At 54.3% G+C, this 18,592-nt stretch overlaps 5 protein-coding genes across 5 annotated transcripts; 4 read left to right on the plus strand and 1 right to left on the minus strand.

Moving 5' to 3' along the window:
* Positions 1-2,110: 2,110 nt before the first annotated feature.
* Positions 2,111-3,907, plus strand: CkaCkLH20_08405 (caib baif family enzyme; the record flags this gene model as incomplete). Its single annotated transcript, XM_038891120.1, has 2 exons — positions 2,111-2,524; positions 2,585-3,907. The coding sequence occupies 2 exons, from the start codon at positions 2,111-2,113 to the stop codon at positions 3,905-3,907; spliced, it is 1,737 nt and encodes a 578-aa protein (XP_038743494.1).
* Positions 3,908-4,163: 256 nt separating this feature from the next.
* On the minus strand, positions 4,164-6,355 carry CkaCkLH20_08406 (uncharacterized protein; the record flags this gene model as incomplete). Its single annotated transcript, XM_038891121.1, has 5 exons — positions 4,164-5,050; positions 5,104-5,535; positions 5,597-5,795; positions 5,854-6,094; positions 6,150-6,355. 5 exons carry the CDS (start codon positions 6,353-6,355, stop codon positions 4,164-4,166), a joined length of 1,965 nt encoding a protein of 654 aa, XP_038743495.1.
* Positions 6,356-8,054: 1,699 nt separating this feature from the next.
* CkaCkLH20_08407 (uncharacterized protein) lies at positions 8,055-12,393 on the plus strand (the record flags this gene model as incomplete). Its single annotated transcript, XM_038891122.1, has 5 exons — positions 8,055-9,405; positions 9,467-9,945; positions 11,298-11,473; positions 11,587-11,745; positions 11,847-12,393. 5 exons carry the CDS (start codon positions 8,055-8,057, stop codon positions 12,391-12,393), a joined length of 2,712 nt encoding a protein of 903 aa, XP_038743496.1.
* A 440-nt stretch (positions 12,394-12,833) lies between these two features.
* CkaCkLH20_08408 (GNAT family) lies at positions 12,834-13,602 on the plus strand (the record flags this gene model as incomplete). The annotated part of the gene is made up of 2 exons (XM_038891123.1): positions 12,834-13,251; positions 13,310-13,602. The coding sequence occupies 2 exons, from the start codon at positions 12,834-12,836 to the stop codon at positions 13,600-13,602; spliced, it is 711 nt and encodes a 236-aa protein (XP_038743497.1).
* Positions 13,603-16,890: 3,288 nt separating this feature from the next.
* On the plus strand, positions 16,891-18,423 carry CkaCkLH20_08409 (uncharacterized protein; the record flags this gene model as incomplete). Its single annotated transcript, XM_038891124.1, has 1 exon — positions 16,891-18,423. The coding sequence occupies one exon, from the start codon at positions 16,891-16,893 to the stop codon at positions 18,421-18,423; it is 1,533 nt and encodes a 510-aa protein (XP_038743498.1).
* Positions 18,424-18,592: the final 169 nt, after the last annotated feature.

Consider the following 18,592-nt stretch of genomic DNA (forward strand, 5'->3'; position numbering starts at 1 on the left):
CCCACGCCGCGACACCCACTTTGGGTTCTGGCAGCGGGTGCTCACCGCTCACCGTGCTTGCCGTTGCCGTTGGTTGCTAGGATCTCTCGCTTAAGTATCCTCACCTCACCTTAAAGCGACTACTTCACCTTTAAGTGAATAATGCTCGCATTAGTCGCAATATGTAACTAAAGGCTAAAAATGGACTCAGTCGTCTCATATTTCGCGTACACAGGCGGTTATCGTTGTCGCAACGTATCATCCCTTTTCCAACCCGTCACGATCTTTCACCAACGTATCCCACGGAGCCAAGTGGCTAGCTGTTCATTACCAGCAGTAGCACAGGGTCTTAGAACATGGACCCGGACTGCTATCACTGCATCGGATCGGTGACCGGGCCGGACCAGGGGCAGCACGTCCCTGTATCTACCCGAATTCCGATGCAGTCGCAATTGGCCAGGCCGAAAACCTCGATCACATTCCGTTGAGACGCTGCCAATCGCCTTTCTTTCAGTTACATTGTCGCTATCTACCAGCTAGGTATCTCAGCATTTTGATGCCGCGCTGCGATCACGGCCACATCATCCTCAGCATCGGGTAGTGCACCTAGGTCAAAAAGGCAAACATGAATCGCAAAACAACCGGACAGGGGATATATGCGCGGGATGTGACCGATCAACGAGCTGAAGACGACTGCCTTGATTGGGTTCTGCTCTTTTTCTACGCGCAGCATCGCACTTTCGTCTTCGTTTCCCCGCAGCAGATATTCTGCCTTTCCACGATCACCACGACTATCACCACCTCTCATCATACCTATTTTCACTGGCAAGATTGGCTCGAACCCGACATTTCGAATCCAAGTCAACTCACTGCCCCGTCCAAGTGGATTTGCTCTCATCGCCCCTGTTCATCGGCATCTGCATAGCGAGTTGCTTACCGGAACCAGTCGTCGGATATCGCACCTGGTAAGACTGGTTACTGGTGCGAGTGCTTCTGAGTACCGGATCCGGTATTCTTTGTTCCGTCAACAGGTTGATCCTTCCTTTGTTCCACAAGTTGATCTGTGTCGATTTACCATCAAGTACAGTCAAGGTTGAAGCCAACCACCCAACCTGCTAGTCAGTGATTTCATAACCACACTGCTTAACCGAGACAATGACGAGGTAAAGTTGCCTCGACGCAGATCGAAGTCTTGTAGCTCCCTCGTGCTTTGTCTGTTCATTAGCTGAGTAGTTCAACTAGCCAAACCCTGGACGTCCCGGGACCATCCCTCGGCCTATGCTTCCTCCATCCCACCCTTCTCCACAAGTTCCAATCTGGCGGTCCTACCTGGACTTGCTGGAGAAGACCCCTCATTTCTTCAACGTGTACTACCTTATGGTACTGTCTACATAAGGCGCGCTTCCACGTTTCGTCGAGCACGGCTACGGCGCATCCGGTTGACTACCATTCCGTCAGCGCCCCTTTTCCTCCTCCAATCACTACAACTAAGGTGCCGTCTAATTGTTTGCTACTGACGTGGTCAAACAATCACTTTGGTCGTCTCCCGCAGCAAACCAAGCCACCTCGAGCCCTCACATCAAATTTCGGTGGCTTCAACCACTACCGGCGACGAGCCACCCTGTTCAGATCCTTGTATCCATGATCCCAACTCAACCCTACTACGGTAGACCATCCTTCTCCCGTGGACCGTCATCCTCGCCAAGTTGCTTTCCGTGCGGCTGTCCCCGTCTCTAGCCACTCATAATCCTTGGAGATCCCATCTTTAAACCCCAGACCTCATGTGCGAGGCCACCCTGGGACGGATGCCGTCAAACATCAGGTACCAGAAGGGCACACGTAGCCGACGGCTCTTTCACCGAAGGCCCCCTTTCTTGTTCCCGACGCTACTAGGATCGTTGGACCTTCTCGTTTCTAGCTCCACCTCTTCTTATATTCGTCCTATCTTAGTGGGGTGATCAACATGCCCCTAGCCGACCATCTGCTCTCCTAGATCCGACCTATTTTTGACCCCTGATACATATATGCTTTTGGCCTTGTACAAAATGTGGCTGTCGGGAACTTCCCAAGCCTGTGTCCCTTCTCGTCGTATCACGAACCTGATCTCGCACCACAGTCCCTCACCTCCAAAATGGTGGTGCCAAAGAGATCCGGAGTTCAACAAAGAACCGTGCCAAGCTATTCGGTCAAGGAGGGCTGCGAGAGCGCTCTGGCCGACCTCCTCTCCTCATGCCAACGGCAGCTCCCCCCTGCGTTCGTCGAACACTTGCGGGACGTTGCTTTCAGCACTCCCCTCGGGGACACTGCCTTCTTCCCATGCCCTCTAAAGGAACAGGAGGCTACGGCCTCCATCAAAGCCCTCGAGGGCATGGCTGCCGCCGCAATCGCTGACCTGAGGTATGGGCCTCAGCCCGCGAGGAACATTGACATCGATGTGGCACGAACTGCGTGCTTCCTCATCTCAGCCTACCTGACCACCATTGACGGCATGGACAAAGCACATCCCAACGTCAAGTCCAAAATCCCAGGCACGTTGTCGTACACAGTCAGTGAAGAGCGTGTGGTTGGCTAACATCACGCAGATACCGACTTGAACCAAGCACAGTCCATTCTCTACCGGCGCCTGTCAGCAAACTTATACGAAACCAAGAAACCCGGAGAATACTACCACCTCCATGGATCTCTGGAAGCCAGTAAAGCTCTCAACATGGTTGGCCTACCGGCATTCAACCCTGACCTCCAAAGCTACACCGAGTGCATCAAGACTATCGAGACGGCGATGAAGCGCTTCACCGTCGAGGAACTTGAAGAGCTGAATAGCAGAGAAGGCCAAGCCGGCGTTCCGGTCCTCAGAAAGGAGCAGTTCTTGGACACGCCACATGGCAAAGCTCTCGAATCTCTCCCCCCCTTTACAGTCAAACCAGCCGAGACCACCACTCCACCGACCCCATTTGAATCTCAAACGACAACCACCGGCCCCGAACAATGTCTCCGTGGAATCCGCGTGCTCGAGCTTTGCAGGGTGATCGCCGGCCCGACGATCGGCAGGTCCCTTGCGGCACACGGCGCCTCCGTGCTCAAGGTAACCTCCGCGCAGCTCCCGGACGTCCCCTTCTTCCAGGTCGACGTGAACACCGGCAAACATACAACCTCTCTGCACCTGAAGGACCCTGAAGACCGCGCAAAGTTCGACGCCCTCCTCGCCAGCGCGGACGTGATCCTGGACGGCTATCGCCCCGGCGTGGTCGACCGCCTCGGCTACGGACCGGAAAAGCTTGCCGCCATCGCCAAGAAGCGCGGCAAGGGCTTCGTCTACGTGGCCGAGGACTGTTTCGGCGGTACGGACCTCGGGGAGGGCAGGGCCGAGTGGGCCGGGCGCCCGGGGTGGCAGCAGATCGCGGACTGCGTGAGCGGCGTCGCGTGGGAGCAGGGCCACTTCATGGGCCTCGACGCGCCCGTCGTCCCGCCCTTCCCGATGTCCGACTACGGCACGGGGGCGCTCGGCGCCGTTGCCGCGATGGCCGGGCTGTATCGTCGCGCGACGGAGGGCGGGTCGTGGGTTTGCAGGACGAGTCTGTGCCAGTACGATGTCTTCCTGCTCTCGCTCGGAGCGTACTCGCCCGAGGTGCAGGCTAAGCTGCGCAAGACTCACGACCCTGCGTTCTTTGAACTGCGACATCACGACTCAGTGGACGAGGTCAGCAAGAGGGCTCTGCGGAGTGTGAAGAGGCTGCATCCCGGCTTGTTTGCTGAGGATATGGTGCATTCCGCGTGGAGCGAGGGATTTGATGCGGAGGTCAGTTGGCCTAGAGAGGCTGTCAGCGTCGAGGGCATCAGAGTTGGACACAGCAGGGCATCGAGGCCCAATGGCGCTGATGCGCCTTCTTGGGAGGATTGGGAGGTTCAGGAGGATATCGTTAGGGCTTGATGATCTGCCCCTTTTGGTGATACCACTGGCGCGCTTAGAGCAGGAAGACAGGGGAAGCTCAGCGTCACGCCTGATTTGTATATGAACCCAGGCCCTCTGGCCGGTCAGTACAGCTACAGGCATCGTATGCGGCTACGTGCCGCATGATTTGGACATTTGCCTAGACACATAACGAATTTGATACCATGACTTGAACCTCAATAACATCCTCCACGAACTTGAAGCGATCATGACTTTGGCGGGTGTTCCTCGCAGGCTAATAAAGCAAAGCAGAATCCATCGACCCGAAGCCAGGGTGAAGCTGACCAGCCGCCAGGGAAACGTGTCCCCAGATATCACTGTGCGCCATTGCCAGCCTTGCAATATCTTGACTCTGCGTAGGACTCGTGAACAAGGCCTTCAACGGACCCGAACGTCCAACATTGTCCCTCCCGGCCAGATACTCAAACATACTGGCGATGTACACGAGGTCATTCAACCAAGACCCCTGCTCGAACCACGAGACGCCGTCGACGACGCAGAAGACGGTCACATGCGGCGGAACCTGTTTGACGATCTTGGCGAACACGTTGCAGAGCACCTCGCAGTTTCCCTCGTGACAGTCTTTCAACGTCGCGTAGGTCATGAACCCCAAGTCGGGATCGGGCAAGTTGTTGCTGTGGAGCAGCTGCGATATAAGACTCCGCATCATGGCCACCGGTCCCGTGGTCGGATCCGATCCGTTCTTCCCGGATCTCTGCTTCTCGGCATGCAGCCCCGCAAAGTAGAAAGCCGTCGCGATGTTCTCGGCCTCCACGAGGTTTCCTATCAGGCCGGCGCAGATTCCCGACAGGGGAGATACGAGCAGGTCGCCCATGCAGCCGTCGACAAGGAGGAGGGATGTGTGCCTGGCGCGGAACCAATCGTGGAACTCGTCGGTTTGGATCAGCCACTGCGCTTTGCCTCTGTCGTCCGCGTCGAGGTGTCCGGATTCCTCCAGGACGACTTTGTGGTCTTCTTCTGGGCGCTCCAAGTGCTTTGAGCTGCCCGCGGGGATCTCGAGCACGCCCGCGAGGTGGATGGGCTTGATTGCGCTGGCCTGTCTTCTATCCTCGAGGCTCCTCCGTCTGAGTTTCGCGACTTGGACGTTGAGGTTTTGGTTTTCTTCTCTACGTTAACCATGCACGACAAGCGAGCAGGATTGAATTCGAACTTACTTCGTTCAAGTTCGTCTCGCTCCCGGCAAAATATCTCCCTTTCATATTCCCGATCCCTGCGCTCCTTCTCCTTGTCCCGCTGATGGGCCACCATATAGTCTCTGAACACAGTGGCCAAGTCCGCGTAAGTGCTAGTTGAACGAGATACCTGCGTCAGCACCTCGGCGTTGTCTCTCTTCATGTCGCGAAAGCCATCCGCCACCAACTCTCGAATCCCCACGCTGGTGGACTCGATCTTGTCGCTGATCTTGTCGCCGGTGCTGTCTAGCTTTTCGGACATCTTGGATTGCCACTTGTCCTGCAGTAGAATTTTCATGCGCTCTATGTGTTCTTTAAGCCGGGCTAGTTGCCGATCCCACTGCGACAGAATTTCGTCAATTGTCGAGGTCTCTGGAATTCGCAGCAACAGAAACTCGAAGACTTTGCGATACCCTAAAACACCAAATGTCAGCTACGTAAAGGACAATACATGGTCCACATAATTGAATCTCACACGGCTCGTTTCCTAGCAGGATGTTGATCAGTACCGGAATATCCCTAAGCAACATGCGTAGGAAGTTGGTCTGTATCTTGAGGTCTTCCGGTTCAGGGTCGAGAAATTGAAAGGCCGTATTTATGGTGAGGATACTCTCGGGAAGAGTCTCAAAGGTCTGGATTATTCTCTCTCGGTTTTCTTCGTAAGCCTTTGCGGCCTGTGTTCTCGAACAGTTAGTATATTTCGCTCAAAGAAGGTCATTCTGGAGGACGTACATCAAGTATCAGAGCCAACCCTCCTTTCAGTATCCCAATTCCGAAGTCGTCTGGCACTAGGTTGATGTATGCCGACATCAAATCAGCACCATCCACTGCTTTTGAACTCATGCCAGTTTTCTTTTCGCTTCTTTCCTTAGCGACGGTCATTTGCTCGAAAACAGAGCTCCATGGGGTATCCTCGATTTTGACGTTGGTTTTGGGGTCGCCATCGTGGGCTTTGATGATCATTATCAGATCTCTGCAACGCTTAGTGTCTTCAACCTAACAAGGGACTACCCAAGTGATAAGCGTACTCTGCTGCATCTTCTTCTTTCGGTCGGAACTTTTGTTCTTGATCGTGAAATTGAACTGGTCCAGGAGGCGTAATGCGGAAGCTGTTGACCTTTTTGCGAAGGAAGTTATCGCATTTCTCAGGACTTGGAGACCTGCCCCTGGCTTTTGAACGCCAAAATGGTCTTCGAAGGCGCTGCAGCCCGTGGGAGGTGCTGCCTTCTCCCATTGTAAGGACTTTCACAATCTACCCGGTACCTTAGTCTGTCGTGCAAGTTCGATGAAACGGAGAAATAAAATCGGAACATCGTTCCAGTTGCCGCAAATAAGCGACGGAGGAGCTCTTTCAGCTTTCGGTCCAAGTAATCATGCACTTCCTCCTAGACGGAAGATCTCAAGGGGACGGTGCCTGCCGCCTGCATCCAATCTCACTCCATGACGCCCATCATGCAAGTCCAACCGAGGGCAATTCAGAGGCCAATTAACGCGCGGGGGGCTTTTATTAGAACACGACCAGCCTGTTTCTGACCACCTTCTCCGAGACTTATCGCAACGCCCGCCTCATGAGGCCTGGTCTCGACCAATAGCCACGAGCCAAGCACACAGCCTGCTTCAATCCCATTAAACGTGCATCCAACAGAAGAGGGGAAACTCAGCTGCAATGCATATGAATTCTCGTGCGACTAGAAGCCTGGCTTAAAACCTCTCTGCGTTCGCTCGCGGAAGGCTGGTCTTGCAAGATATGTCATTGTCAGTCCGCATTTCACAGCCCTGACACCGTTCTTTACTGAAACAACGCTTCCCAGCTTCTTTTGCAACTCCAAATACACAAGATGTCAGAAGGCACCACGGCTGCCGAAGAGACACTGGCGACCCCAGGCATCCCAGTCGAAGACGAAGTCCATCAGCAAGACCCGTCGCACAAGGAAGTCGAGAGCAGTCAAAGCAGCAGTGGCTCTGAAGCAGACGAAGATCCTGCAGGGAGCCCTCATGAACTGGACGAAGAAACTCAACCTCCTGTCTCAGGGACTGAGCCTCCGTTAAAGAGACCACCGGAACCGTTACCGCTACGGCCAGGGCTTTTGCCACGACAAGACCGGCCAGTGCGACCTGAAGTCCGTTATTACAACTATGAGGGATTTATGAATCGACTTCAAGACGATGGAGAAGACTTTGTTATTGAAGCTCTCGTTACGAAACCAGAGTGGAGACCTGAAGTCGCTACTGAGCAAGCAAAACGAAGCGTCCCTCCATTACCGTTCCCTTCGTCAATGCCTCATCGACCACCACAGCCGATGCCGCCACCGCAACCCTATGGAGTTGCGCCTCCGCCACCACCACCGCAACCCTATGCAGTTGCACCTCCGCCTCCGCCTCCGCCACCGCGTCAAAACATAGTTCGTCCACTGAGCAAGGCACAGGAGCTCAAATATCCCGCCGTGCGGGAGATAGATGGCTCACAGGAACACGCCTTTCAAGCTCAATTACGACTACCCGGAGGCTCGAAAGTTCCTCCGGATGGACGAATCATGCGTGTCAGAGTGCGTTCCGAAGCAGTACTCAGTGCACTGGTTTCTGTGGCTGGGTTTCCTTGTTTGGCAGGAGAAACGTCCTTCGAGTTTGAACGTCCATTTCGCCTCATGGAAGAGACTTATGAGGGGATGAAATCCAAATTGACAGAGATGGGGAACCAAGCCTCAAATACCGAAGCACCAGATGAAGCCCAAATGCTCTCTTCAATTAACAACTCTCAGACTCATCAGGCCATGCCCGTTGGTATAGGTTTGAGAAAGGCCCCCCTTGTCGGGGCAAAAACAGAAGTTTTTTTGCCCGCCAATCCAGTAACAGGTTCGTCTCGGTTGCGAAAAAAAGCCGAAGAGCAGTGTGACTTGGAGCATATGAGCTGCTACGTCAAATTCATCGAAACCATGGTCCTTCCAATCCGCAACAACTTCCTCAGCTTCAGCGAAACCAAGAATCCACGTGTCTGCTTTCAGGACATACTGTATCTTTTCAAGCCTGGGAGTTTGGCCTATTTACCGAACAAGCGGAAGTCAGGAAAGTCCCTCCATCGCTCTGCTGCCCAACAGGTATGGCGTATGGTTTCATGTCGGCCGGCAACAGTATGGACTCGTGGATACTCTGAAGAATCCGAGGATCCATATGAACACACCCGATGGAGCATTTACTGTCTCGACTACGATGGAGATACTATAGTCCCAGTCTGGAATGTCATCAAGTTTGAGAGATTCGACGGAGAAAGAGACATTACCTCACTGGAGTGCTACCCCCTCGATTTTCACCCGAACAAGAAAGACATCATCGACAAACACCAGAGCATTGGCCACATGTTCAATTCATGTATCTCAGCGAAGCTGAAGCATCACTACTACTCAGGATGGACTTTCATCACGGGCCTTCACGCCGAACCCTTGGATGATGAGAACGGTAATCAGGTCCAATATCCCGAGTATATCGAGAGCGATGTGGTTATCGATTTCAAAGAGACACTCCGAAGCTATCCTAAATGGGAAACTGACGTAGGAGATGCTTACCCTCTGAGTTCCGATCAGGAGTGGGAAACATACTCAGAGTTTCCGTTGAGCGTTTGGGGAAAGGACGTGGACACGACTATAGGGCGAAGACGCTACAGGGATGAAGATATCCCTATACTCACGGAAGAGTTCATCTACTATCGAGATGAGGCAGAGAAGTGGATGGCCAAGGATGAATTTCTCCTCAAGGATGTGGAATTCCTGCGCAAGACATGGTCCGACGTGGACCTGGCTCTGCTCCCCAAAAGATTGTTCGCCTACATTTTGAGAGAGCGGAAATTTGCCCGCATCGACGTCGAAGGAATCGAACTCAACACGGGAGAAAGTAATGTTAATCTGAATCAGATCCAGATGAAGCCCGAACGCCGCAGAATGATTCGGTCGGCGGTCTCAGCTCACTTCAGGGACAATAAAGGCTCCTCCACGTTCGACCTCGATTTGATTAAGGGGAAGGGCAGAGGTCTTGTCATACTTCTGCATGGTGCTCCAGGTGTTGGGAAGACCGCGACTGCTGAAGCTGTGGCGGCAGAGACCAGAAGGCCGTTGTTCCCCATTACTTGTGGCGATCTAGGGTTCTCGCCCAATGCGGTGGACAAGTCTCTCAGAGACATATTCCGCTACGCACATCTGTGGAACTGTATTCTTCTGCTTGATGAAGCCGACGTGTTCCTCACACAAAGAGATCGTGGAGGCGGAAACCTTGAGCGGAATGCTCTTGTGGGAGGTAAGTCTCGCTCGCAGCCGATAGTTCATGGCCAAAAGCTCAACTGCTGATTCTTTTCCAGTTTTTCTCAAAGTCTTGGAATACTACAGCGGCATTCTTTTCCTTACGACGAACAGAGTTGGCGCCCTAGACGAAGCCTTCCAATCCCGTGTACATCTCAGTCTATCATACCCCAACCTGAGTTTGGAAGACACAGTCAAGATCCTCGAGGCGAACCTGAGTCGCTTGCCTAGAGTGGAGCGCGCTGAAAACAACACCCCTCGCGATGGCTATCTCAAAGTCAACGATAAGGCCATCATTGAATTCGTCAGCAGCGAATACAAGAGGTACGCCGAGAGAACAGGCAAAGATAGGGGCCCATGGAACGGACGCCAGATTCGGAACGCGGTACAGATCGCAGCTGGCTTGGCTCTATACGATAAGCAGACTGAATTAGAAGAGAAGGGTGAGGACGGCATTCCGGCATTCCTTACTACTGACCATTTCCGGGCCGTGGCAGAGACGACGTCCGAGTTTGAGCAATATCTCGAAGAAACCAACGTAGGTGACATCGAGACACGTGCCAAACGCCGTCAAGATCGCGCGGACCACTTCAAGGTGAAAAGAGAACACGATGACGGTCATTCCGATGCCGAGAAAAAGAACAAACCCCCAAGGGCCAGATACAGAGGCTCCTCTCCGGAGACGGAGCACACCAGAAGTGGCGAGCATGTTTCAGGGCAAAGGTCTTCTGGTACGCCACGTAGAAATCGCCAGCCTCCGCCGCAACATTCAAGCATGTCGGGGAGAGAGTATGTTGCAACAGCGTCGTTCGATAGGGAGACTGGCCGAGGCCAACCGCGTTCTCATGGGGGCCAGACACCCCGCCATCCTCGAGAGAGCTACTACGAGGACGAACACTATGATCAGGCCGAGGATTCGCAAGAGTACTGGCAGGAAGATGCGTTGGAGGATGAAGAGTACGATCGAGGTCACCGTCCTCGTGTCATGTCTCGGAGAGGGAAACCGGAGTCTTCACTGGTCGGACGGGGCAAGTATTGAGGGCATAAGTGAGAAGTCTGTAGATGAACATTGTCCGCAAAGAAGAAGCCTTCGAGATTGAGAGGAGACGAGAAAGTAACAAGGAGAGGTTAGAAGAGAAGTTACCGAGTCTGTCGGAACTTATGGATTTCGTGCCTTGAAGAAGATATTTTCAGGCTTCATTAGAATTAGTTTACGCTCCCTTTAGCCGTCTCTTCGGTGTCTTTTTGGTTCAACCTCAATCTTTCAGTAGTCGATAGCTCGTGACGTGAAAAACACATGTCCACCATTGTCAGTGTCCCGTCACTGGTGAGCGCACTTCCGCCGACTCCCTTCTCGTGATCTCAGCCCGCGTTTGAATAAGATCTGAACTTCGAAACCAGCGTCAGGCTTAGGAGAGCTTGAGTGCTTCAGTGAGGACTGCTACGGTGAATGACGCAGGCTGAGAACCCGGGGTCGAGTGCTGCAGATGAGCTGAGCTCAGGATGACTGTTTCCCAAGAACCTCAATGAGCCTAGCTTTAGCGGTGGAATGGCTGATTGGGATTGAAGAGTCATAGTGGCAATGCATCGGCAGCAAAACCAGGATCGGAAATGGCATGTTGGTAATAGGAACCATTGAATAAGCACGGTTTCGTGCGTCTTGCACGCAGAGTGACTCATCAACCATACAACGGAACTTGACTCTTTGCTTCCTTTTCACTGGCTGGAGGCGAATCGGGGGTCCACACGGCTCGGTGTGCCCCGCACCAAGAACCAGAGCCACCAAAAAGTTGCAGAAAAGCGCCTGCCCCACCTTCCTCCAGTGCGATTGATGCTTTTTATTAATGGAGACCTTTCCGCCTCTGCAAAAATTCCATCATCACCAAACAGGACCCTTACGACAACAACACAAACCCTGCCGCAGGGCCCTTTTTTGACGACCAATTTTTCCCTACGAAGGCCTCACCGGCAAACCTCCCACCAAACACCATTCAAGCAGTCAGCACCGAGCTTACCGGAACCAACACAATCATGGCGGTGCGCGCGCAATTCGAGAATTCCAACGAGTGAGCAAAAAGCCCCGCCGAACCCGACCCCGCCATTCTGCTTTTTGCAGCCTTTGGCCACCCGAACTCGACCGCCAGAACACGCGATGTGCTGACTTGGACTGTTTCTTTAGGGTCGGCGTCTTCTCGACTCTCACCAACTCCTACGCTCTCGTCGCCCTCGGCGCCAGCGAGAACTTCTACAGTGTCTTCGAGGCTGAGCTGCAAGATGTCATCCCCATCTGCCGGACAACCATTGCCGGTACGAGAATCATTGGCCGGTTAACAGCTGGGTAAGCACATTGCCTCCAGCACGTCAAACCAGGTCACCAAGAGGGAGACGACTAGGTCGCGTGAGCAAACAATCAGCAGAAACTGACCACTCCATCATTAGTAACCGCAAGGGCCTCCTCGTCCCCACGAGCACATCAGACCAGGAACTCCAGCATCTTCGGAATAGTTTGCCCGACGACATCCGCATACAGAGAATAGAAGAGCGCCTGTCGGCCCTCGGTAACGTCATCGTCTGCAACGACCACATCGCCCTGATCCACCCCGACCTGGAGCGCGAGACGGAGGAGATCATCGCCGACGTTCTCGGCGTCGAAGTCTTCCGCCAGACCATTGCCGACAACGTCCTCGTCGGTTCCTACATGTCCCTCTCCAACCAGGGTGGTCTCGTCCACCCCAAGACCTCGATACAGGACCAGGACGAACTGTCCAGTCTGCTGCAGGTCCCCCTCGTCGCGGGTTCCGTCAACCGCGGCAGCAACGTCGTAGGCGCCGGTATGGTCGTCAACGACTGGATGGCCGTCACCGGTCTCGACACCACGGCAACCGAGCTCAGTGTCATCGAGAGCGTCTTCAGACTTGGTGAGGGCCTGGGTCCCAGCAACGTCAACACCAACCTCAAGGACACCATGGTCGAGTCTTTCTACTAAGTGCTCATGGTTCGGCAAGGGGCAGCGGAAGAAAGAAAAAAGTTGGTGCGCGGCAGTTCTGGGTTCATTCGGGTCTTTTAGTTGGTTTGGGATACCATTAATGGGTTGAGCAACGTTTTTGGCACGACTCGACTTCCCCGAGAGTGCCATTTTTAGGGATCAGTTTTAACGCCGAGGACATGAGAACTTCTTATGTCCGGCGTGGAATATACCTAGCCTATGGGCGATTGGGATCCCCATTCGATTTCCGAGTTGCTGATGTGATAGTCTCGTTTTTTGTGTCCGGGCCCTTTGTTCCGTCAGGGCACGTTTGTGAGAGACGTGAAACGCGGTCTAAACTAAGACGCTCCTGTTGACTTCAGATGCAGTATAAGTATCGAAACGGCGGTCTCCTACGTGCTTACCTGTGGCCCTAGGAAAGCATCACCCAAGCCAACACGATGGGCTTCAAACTCGAGGAAGTCAAGACCGACGAAGAATTCGTCCCGCTCTTCGTCGCTTTCCGCGATGGCTTCGCGAACCCGGACAGCGCCCTCTGGCGGCTCTTTATGGGCGACTGGAAACCCCACGACCCCGCCGCGCGCGAAGAAGCCCTCCGAGAAGGCACGGCGAGGCTGCGGTCCTGGCACCGCGGCGATCCGACGAGCACGTGGCTGAGAGTCGTCGACGAGGAGACGGGAAAGGTCGTAGCCGGCGGACGGTGGAGCATCTACGAGAAAGATAAGCCGGATCCGTATGAGGGGCATGTGCCGGGCGAGGCGACGTGGTTCCCCGAGGGAGATCCGAGGAGGATTGCGAGTTTGTTGTTGAATCAGTTTTTGGATAGCGCTGTGAGGAACGCGAATCGGCCTCACGTTTGTACGTGGTTCGAACACTTCTTTCGCAGAGTCTTGGGTTAACTGACAGGGCGTTCTAGTTTTGAACATTCTCTTCACGATCCCTGAGTATCGGCGTCGGGGAGCGGCGTCTCTTGTAATGGACTGGGGTGTTGAGAGGGCTGACCGGCGGGGGCTGGATGTCTACATCGAGGCTACTGAGAAGGGGAAGCCGCTGTACGAGAAGTATGGGCTCGAGACGATTGAGGAGAACCATTTGGACGTTGATGAGAAAGACTTGCCGTCGCCCGAGGACCCGGAGCTGAGGAGGGAGGTTGTGAGGCAGTTGACGCCGTTTAGGTGGTGGAGTATGGTCAGGAGGGCGGAGGTTTGAGGTTGTGATGGCAAAGCTGGAGAATGAGAATAGATAACTACCAGACGTCAAAACCAGCCCGTTGAAATCGGATATAAGACCGGACAGTAGTGTAGTCGGTTGGCCCAGAGTGCGTTTCTGCGTGCTGCGCTCTGGTGCAAACAGAAGATTTCAAGCACAGCCTTCTGTTATTGTTGCGGAACTACGCAGCATGCCCGGTCTGTGTTCAAAGCCAACACACGACGAGTCCCATTTTCTCATGTTTGGCGCTGTTCCCTACTTCTGCCGTCTCTCGAGTATTCTCATGGATTAGTATCAGTAGGGAGCAATAACGCCAGTAGAACTGCCGCGAGCAGTAGCTTAACGAATTCGGCTTCTTTGCTCGAAAGACACAGAATGCCTTCTTGGAAGAGGTGCTCGAAGAGAGCAATGCATTGTTGGGGAAGAAGGATTCGAGCTTCTCGGCTTTTGAAGGAATCATGACGTTGCCTGCCAACCCTACCCATGATCCCTTGTTCCCGGCACATTCAGCCGCAAGTCGTCGATCACCCGCGGCCGCGCTGCGCCTCCTGAAGACGACGTACGGCAGTTCCGGCGCTGGATGTACCGGAAGCAACCACGATCTTGGCAGAATCCTTGTCCGCCGAGGAACCTCGTGATGCCCCGTCCGTACCGATGACTCCGGCCCCGCAGTCCCGAGGACGACCCGTTTGTCCGGATAATACAGCGCCACCTACCAGCCAACTTTCCGTCCGCCACACGGATACCGTGTGTTACCCGAGGTTTGGGGGTTCTTCAACGAGAGTTTTCTGAAAGGCAATTGACACAACCGAAGCGACGATACCCCGCAAGTCAACAACATGCAGACCCGAGAGTTTGAAGAGGAAATGCTCAAGAAAAACAAAAAGCATGTTTTCCCTTTCTGACGGGTGTCACAACTTCTGCTATGGGCTCAGGGCGGTCTGGTCTCGGTCCCGAAGCACACCCTCATCGGCGGCAATTCTGCAAAAGCAAAGAAAAGCACCGACCATCGAAGGATTCTGGAAAATCAAAGCTCGAGCCGGCATGAGAATGGGAAACACCACCGGGCAGCGGGCATGTGGCGCGGAACCGTGCGCGGCGAGAAAAGACCGAGACGATGGGAAAACCGCAGGATCGATAACAGACGTGAGGATTTCGTCAATCGACCTAGAAGAATGGATCGTCGTGGAAGTCCGTTTAGTGCCGTTGAGCGTTTCCTCGCTAGAAGAGGGTGGATTAGTTGTTTGATCGGCCGTGCAGAACTGAGGGAAACGTTCTTGTTCGATTTCGTTTCTAAGTATGGACTAGGGTGCCTCTCTAATGAACATCGGCGGTTTTACCCTTCCTAGGGGCATCTGATCTGATCTGGGAATCTAGAATCGGGCGGTTTTTGGCGTCTCGTGAGGAATGTTGGTCTGCGTGTCTGAGCGTGGCCGGTTGAGTGTGTTTTGAGAGACATCCATGGATAAGTTTCGATGGTGCCTTTGCAGATCTCGACAAAGCTGCTGTTGCTAGAGGATTAGGATTCAACGGTGCAGTTTGCATGACCGCATTTGGGTTTTCAGAGTTCTGCTTACCTAGGGGGCGATATATTCCCGCTGCTGTTTTTATTAGTGTTTCCGCGGGTCCATGTAAGGGATGGCTATTGATGATGCGTGCCATGATGAAATAAAGCCAAGGCAATGGAGAATGACGGTGTAATTGTGCCGAAGTTCCCAGCACGGGGACAGGCACAACTCCTTCCATTCCCGTCCGCTGCAGTGCAACTTTCAGGGTCCACGAGTCCCTGCACTAGGGATGGTGGTACGTGCACAATTAAATGCTGTGCCGGGCTTTCTTCATCTTCAAGTTCTCGATGGCCGACCGGCACAAACGGGCTCCAGTAATAATGAATGACCGAAGTACAGACCGCACCATGAGAAATCGAGGATAACTTACAGAGTACCGATTCAGTACATGCCTAGAAATGACCGGACTGGTGGCTTATGCCTTGCCGACGCCTCGAAGCCGGCGCTGCATGGCAGGGCCGCCACAATGGCCTATCGGGAGCCTCTGGAAAAGCGAGATACTCGTGGCCACTGGAATCCTGGATTCAGCGGACCAAGCCTGCGTGGACGTGAATGTGGATGGGGGTCTCACAGCCTGGAAGATGGGTGGTGAGTGACACAACCTTCCAACCTCCTCCAATTGTTGACGTTGACGTCGCAAGCCCGCTGCCACCTCCGTTTCCAGGGACCTACTTCCTTGGGCCCTTCAGGCGTCGCTGTCGCTGGCTTTTCCAAGGTTTTCACTCTTCGTCATTAACGGTCTGCAAGTCTGAGCCCGACCTCGTGGGAGGGAGCAAACACAATTCTTCACGTTCAACCGCAAGGATCCCTCGCCGTCGGATTACTTCCCATCTCTCAAGCCTCACAGTTTTTCGACAACCTACTTGCAAAGGATACGTTGCTCTTTGTCGGTTCCTGACTCTATCTCTGCAGCTAGAGTCTGCCTTCGCAGTACAGCATTTCCTGACTCGGCTGCTCTCATTCCTTTGACCGACTCCAAGCGGCACAATTTCTCCCCGCTTTTCTCTCCTCCCGCGATAGGAGACACAACATCAATATAAACAAGACGACTCGAGATACGCATCCCAGCCGTCCTAGCTCTCAGCCACAAGCGCAGTTGCGTATTCACCTGCGACTTTGACAGCTCGACGCCCATCAGGAAACACCCTACGCCGCAACGCCGCAACGCCGCCGACGACGCCGTCACCAAGTTACGTTACCGCTGTACCGAATGTACATTTCTTGTTCCTGATCCGGCAGCCTGCACACTTCTGCAAGGACCGGGCCCGTCCGTCTTCAACTGTTCGATCCAAGGACGTTCATGCGAGTTGTGCAGTCGGTATCCGTCGCCTGTCAACCTCCCCTGGTTCAACCCTCCGCTCGCCATTCTCGCTTGCAGGGGAGCCTGGCTTCTGGCCTGAAGTCTGTCTCCTCTCTGTCCTTTCAACTCCGAGCTGCACGCTCCTACCAACAACTCTCTTCTCTCGCTCCTCTCGCGTACCCAACGCACTTTCATTTTCCTTCGCGAGCCGGTTGCGACTCTGGGTGCTCCTAGTTCGAAAAAGGGATCCCCTCCCCGAACACTGTTTGGGCCCGAATTGTGTTGATCCATTCACATTCCCAGCACCAACAAGCCCGCCCGCCCCGGCTCAAGCCCATCCCAGCGAGCCCAGGCTTGTCTTCCTAACTCAGGCCGGGAGGCGTTCAATATTGCCCGTCCCACACGAAACATTAACGCATCATGCTAAGCCGTCACGCCGCCTCCACCTCAGACTACCCGTCGACTGTTCCGCGTCCAACGACCGACTCTGGAATGGACGGGACTCAAACTCTACGCCGCGCACATGGGCCGTCCGCGAGCAAAGATCCAGCCGTCGATCCAACTTCCCCGAGCGCTACCCCCGGTGCTGCCATAAACATCAACCCGCCTGCACAGCTCGAGCCTTGTCGCGTTAGCCCGTCTGCCGCCAACCGAAGCTTCCCAAGAGTGCACACTGGTCATCAGAGGCAGCAATCCGTCCCAAACTTCCCCTCCGCGGCCACAAATTACAACATCCCGCAAGTGACGCTCTCGCCTTCTACTGAGCGTGGGAGTGGTCGTCCCTCTTCGATCAACATGCCTCTTACGGGCGACAACAGAAGCGGAAAATCACCAGACGCCGCTCGAGGAGGTATACTCAGCGGCTGGCTGGGCGGTTCCGGGGCCTCAAACAACACCCAAGGAACGAGCACGACGGCTCAAGCGAACAAAATGAGCGACAACGATGCGGACGTTACGCCTTCGAGGTTACAGAGGAGAGCGACGGCCGACCAAACATCTAAAGCTAAGGGAACTTCGCCGGCCACATCACGCTTCGCCTTCTTCAGCTCTCCCTTTTCGAAAAATACCCAGCCCGTCGACCCGAAGCAGGACGAGGAGCTGTTGACCCTCAACATCCAAGAGGCTCTCTTTCCGCCTGCCTCCCCAACGCACAGGGACGCATTTTCGCCCGCCGCCTTCAAGAACCTCGAAGCTACAGCCGTCGGCCTATTAACAAAATACCAAAGCGCCTTTCAACGGCAGAACGCTGCGCTTCAAGAGTTACGGGACGAGAAGAACGCCCAGGAGGACGAGCACGAGGAGGCAGACACACGAATCCAACACCTGAAGGTCCAGTTGGAAAACATGGCCTCCACGGTTGCCGAGCAGGCGCAGTCAATGCAGCAGCTCATGGAGGAGCTGGCGGCCGAGAAGAAAGCCAGGCAAGAGGAGCGTTTAATACGGGAACGGGGCCGTCCTATTTCCGAGGGATCTTCAATATCCGAAGACCTTGGCGTGGACGATGATCAGGCCAGGAGGAAGTGGAGAAAGAGTGCCGGGTTCGACACGGACGAAGAAAGCGTCGAGGACGCCAGCGTCTTCTCCAGATCACGGAGCCCTACGACCGCCGCCCCGAGTGTCTTTGAGGGCAGCATCGCCGAGACGTCACCGGCGCCGGCGGCCGCCAAGTCCAATAGTCTCGGACCTCCGCCGAGGACATCACGGCCGCCTGCCCCGAAGACGACACAACAGCCGACAGTATTCCAAAAGTTGATGAGAGGGGTAACAGGCGACCCCAATCAGCAGACAGGCGCGACGTCGTGTGATAACTGCCGCGGACAAGACGAACGAGCTGCATGGGACACTGTCGGGTTGCTGAGAGATGAGAACCGGGGTCTGAAGCATCGGGTCGCCGAACTAGAGACGTGTGTGGATAGCGCGTTGGATGTGGTGAACGGCCTTAGACTTGACTGAGAAAGAGGCGGATATACTTTACTTCCATGACAATACTTCTTGTGGCATATTGGCGTTCTTTGGGATACGGGAAACGGGGTTTTTGGACATCATACGGACAATGCGATACCAATGAGCTGGCATTATTGACGTTTAGCGATATATGGCGTATAGCTCTACCACGTCTCAG

This window comes from Colletotrichum karsti, assembly GCF_011947395.1.
Source record: "Colletotrichum karsti strain CkLH20 chromosome Unknown Scaffold28, whole genome shotgun sequence".
Taxonomy (NCBI): Eukaryota; Fungi; Ascomycota; class Sordariomycetes; order Glomerellales; family Glomerellaceae; genus Colletotrichum; species Colletotrichum karsti.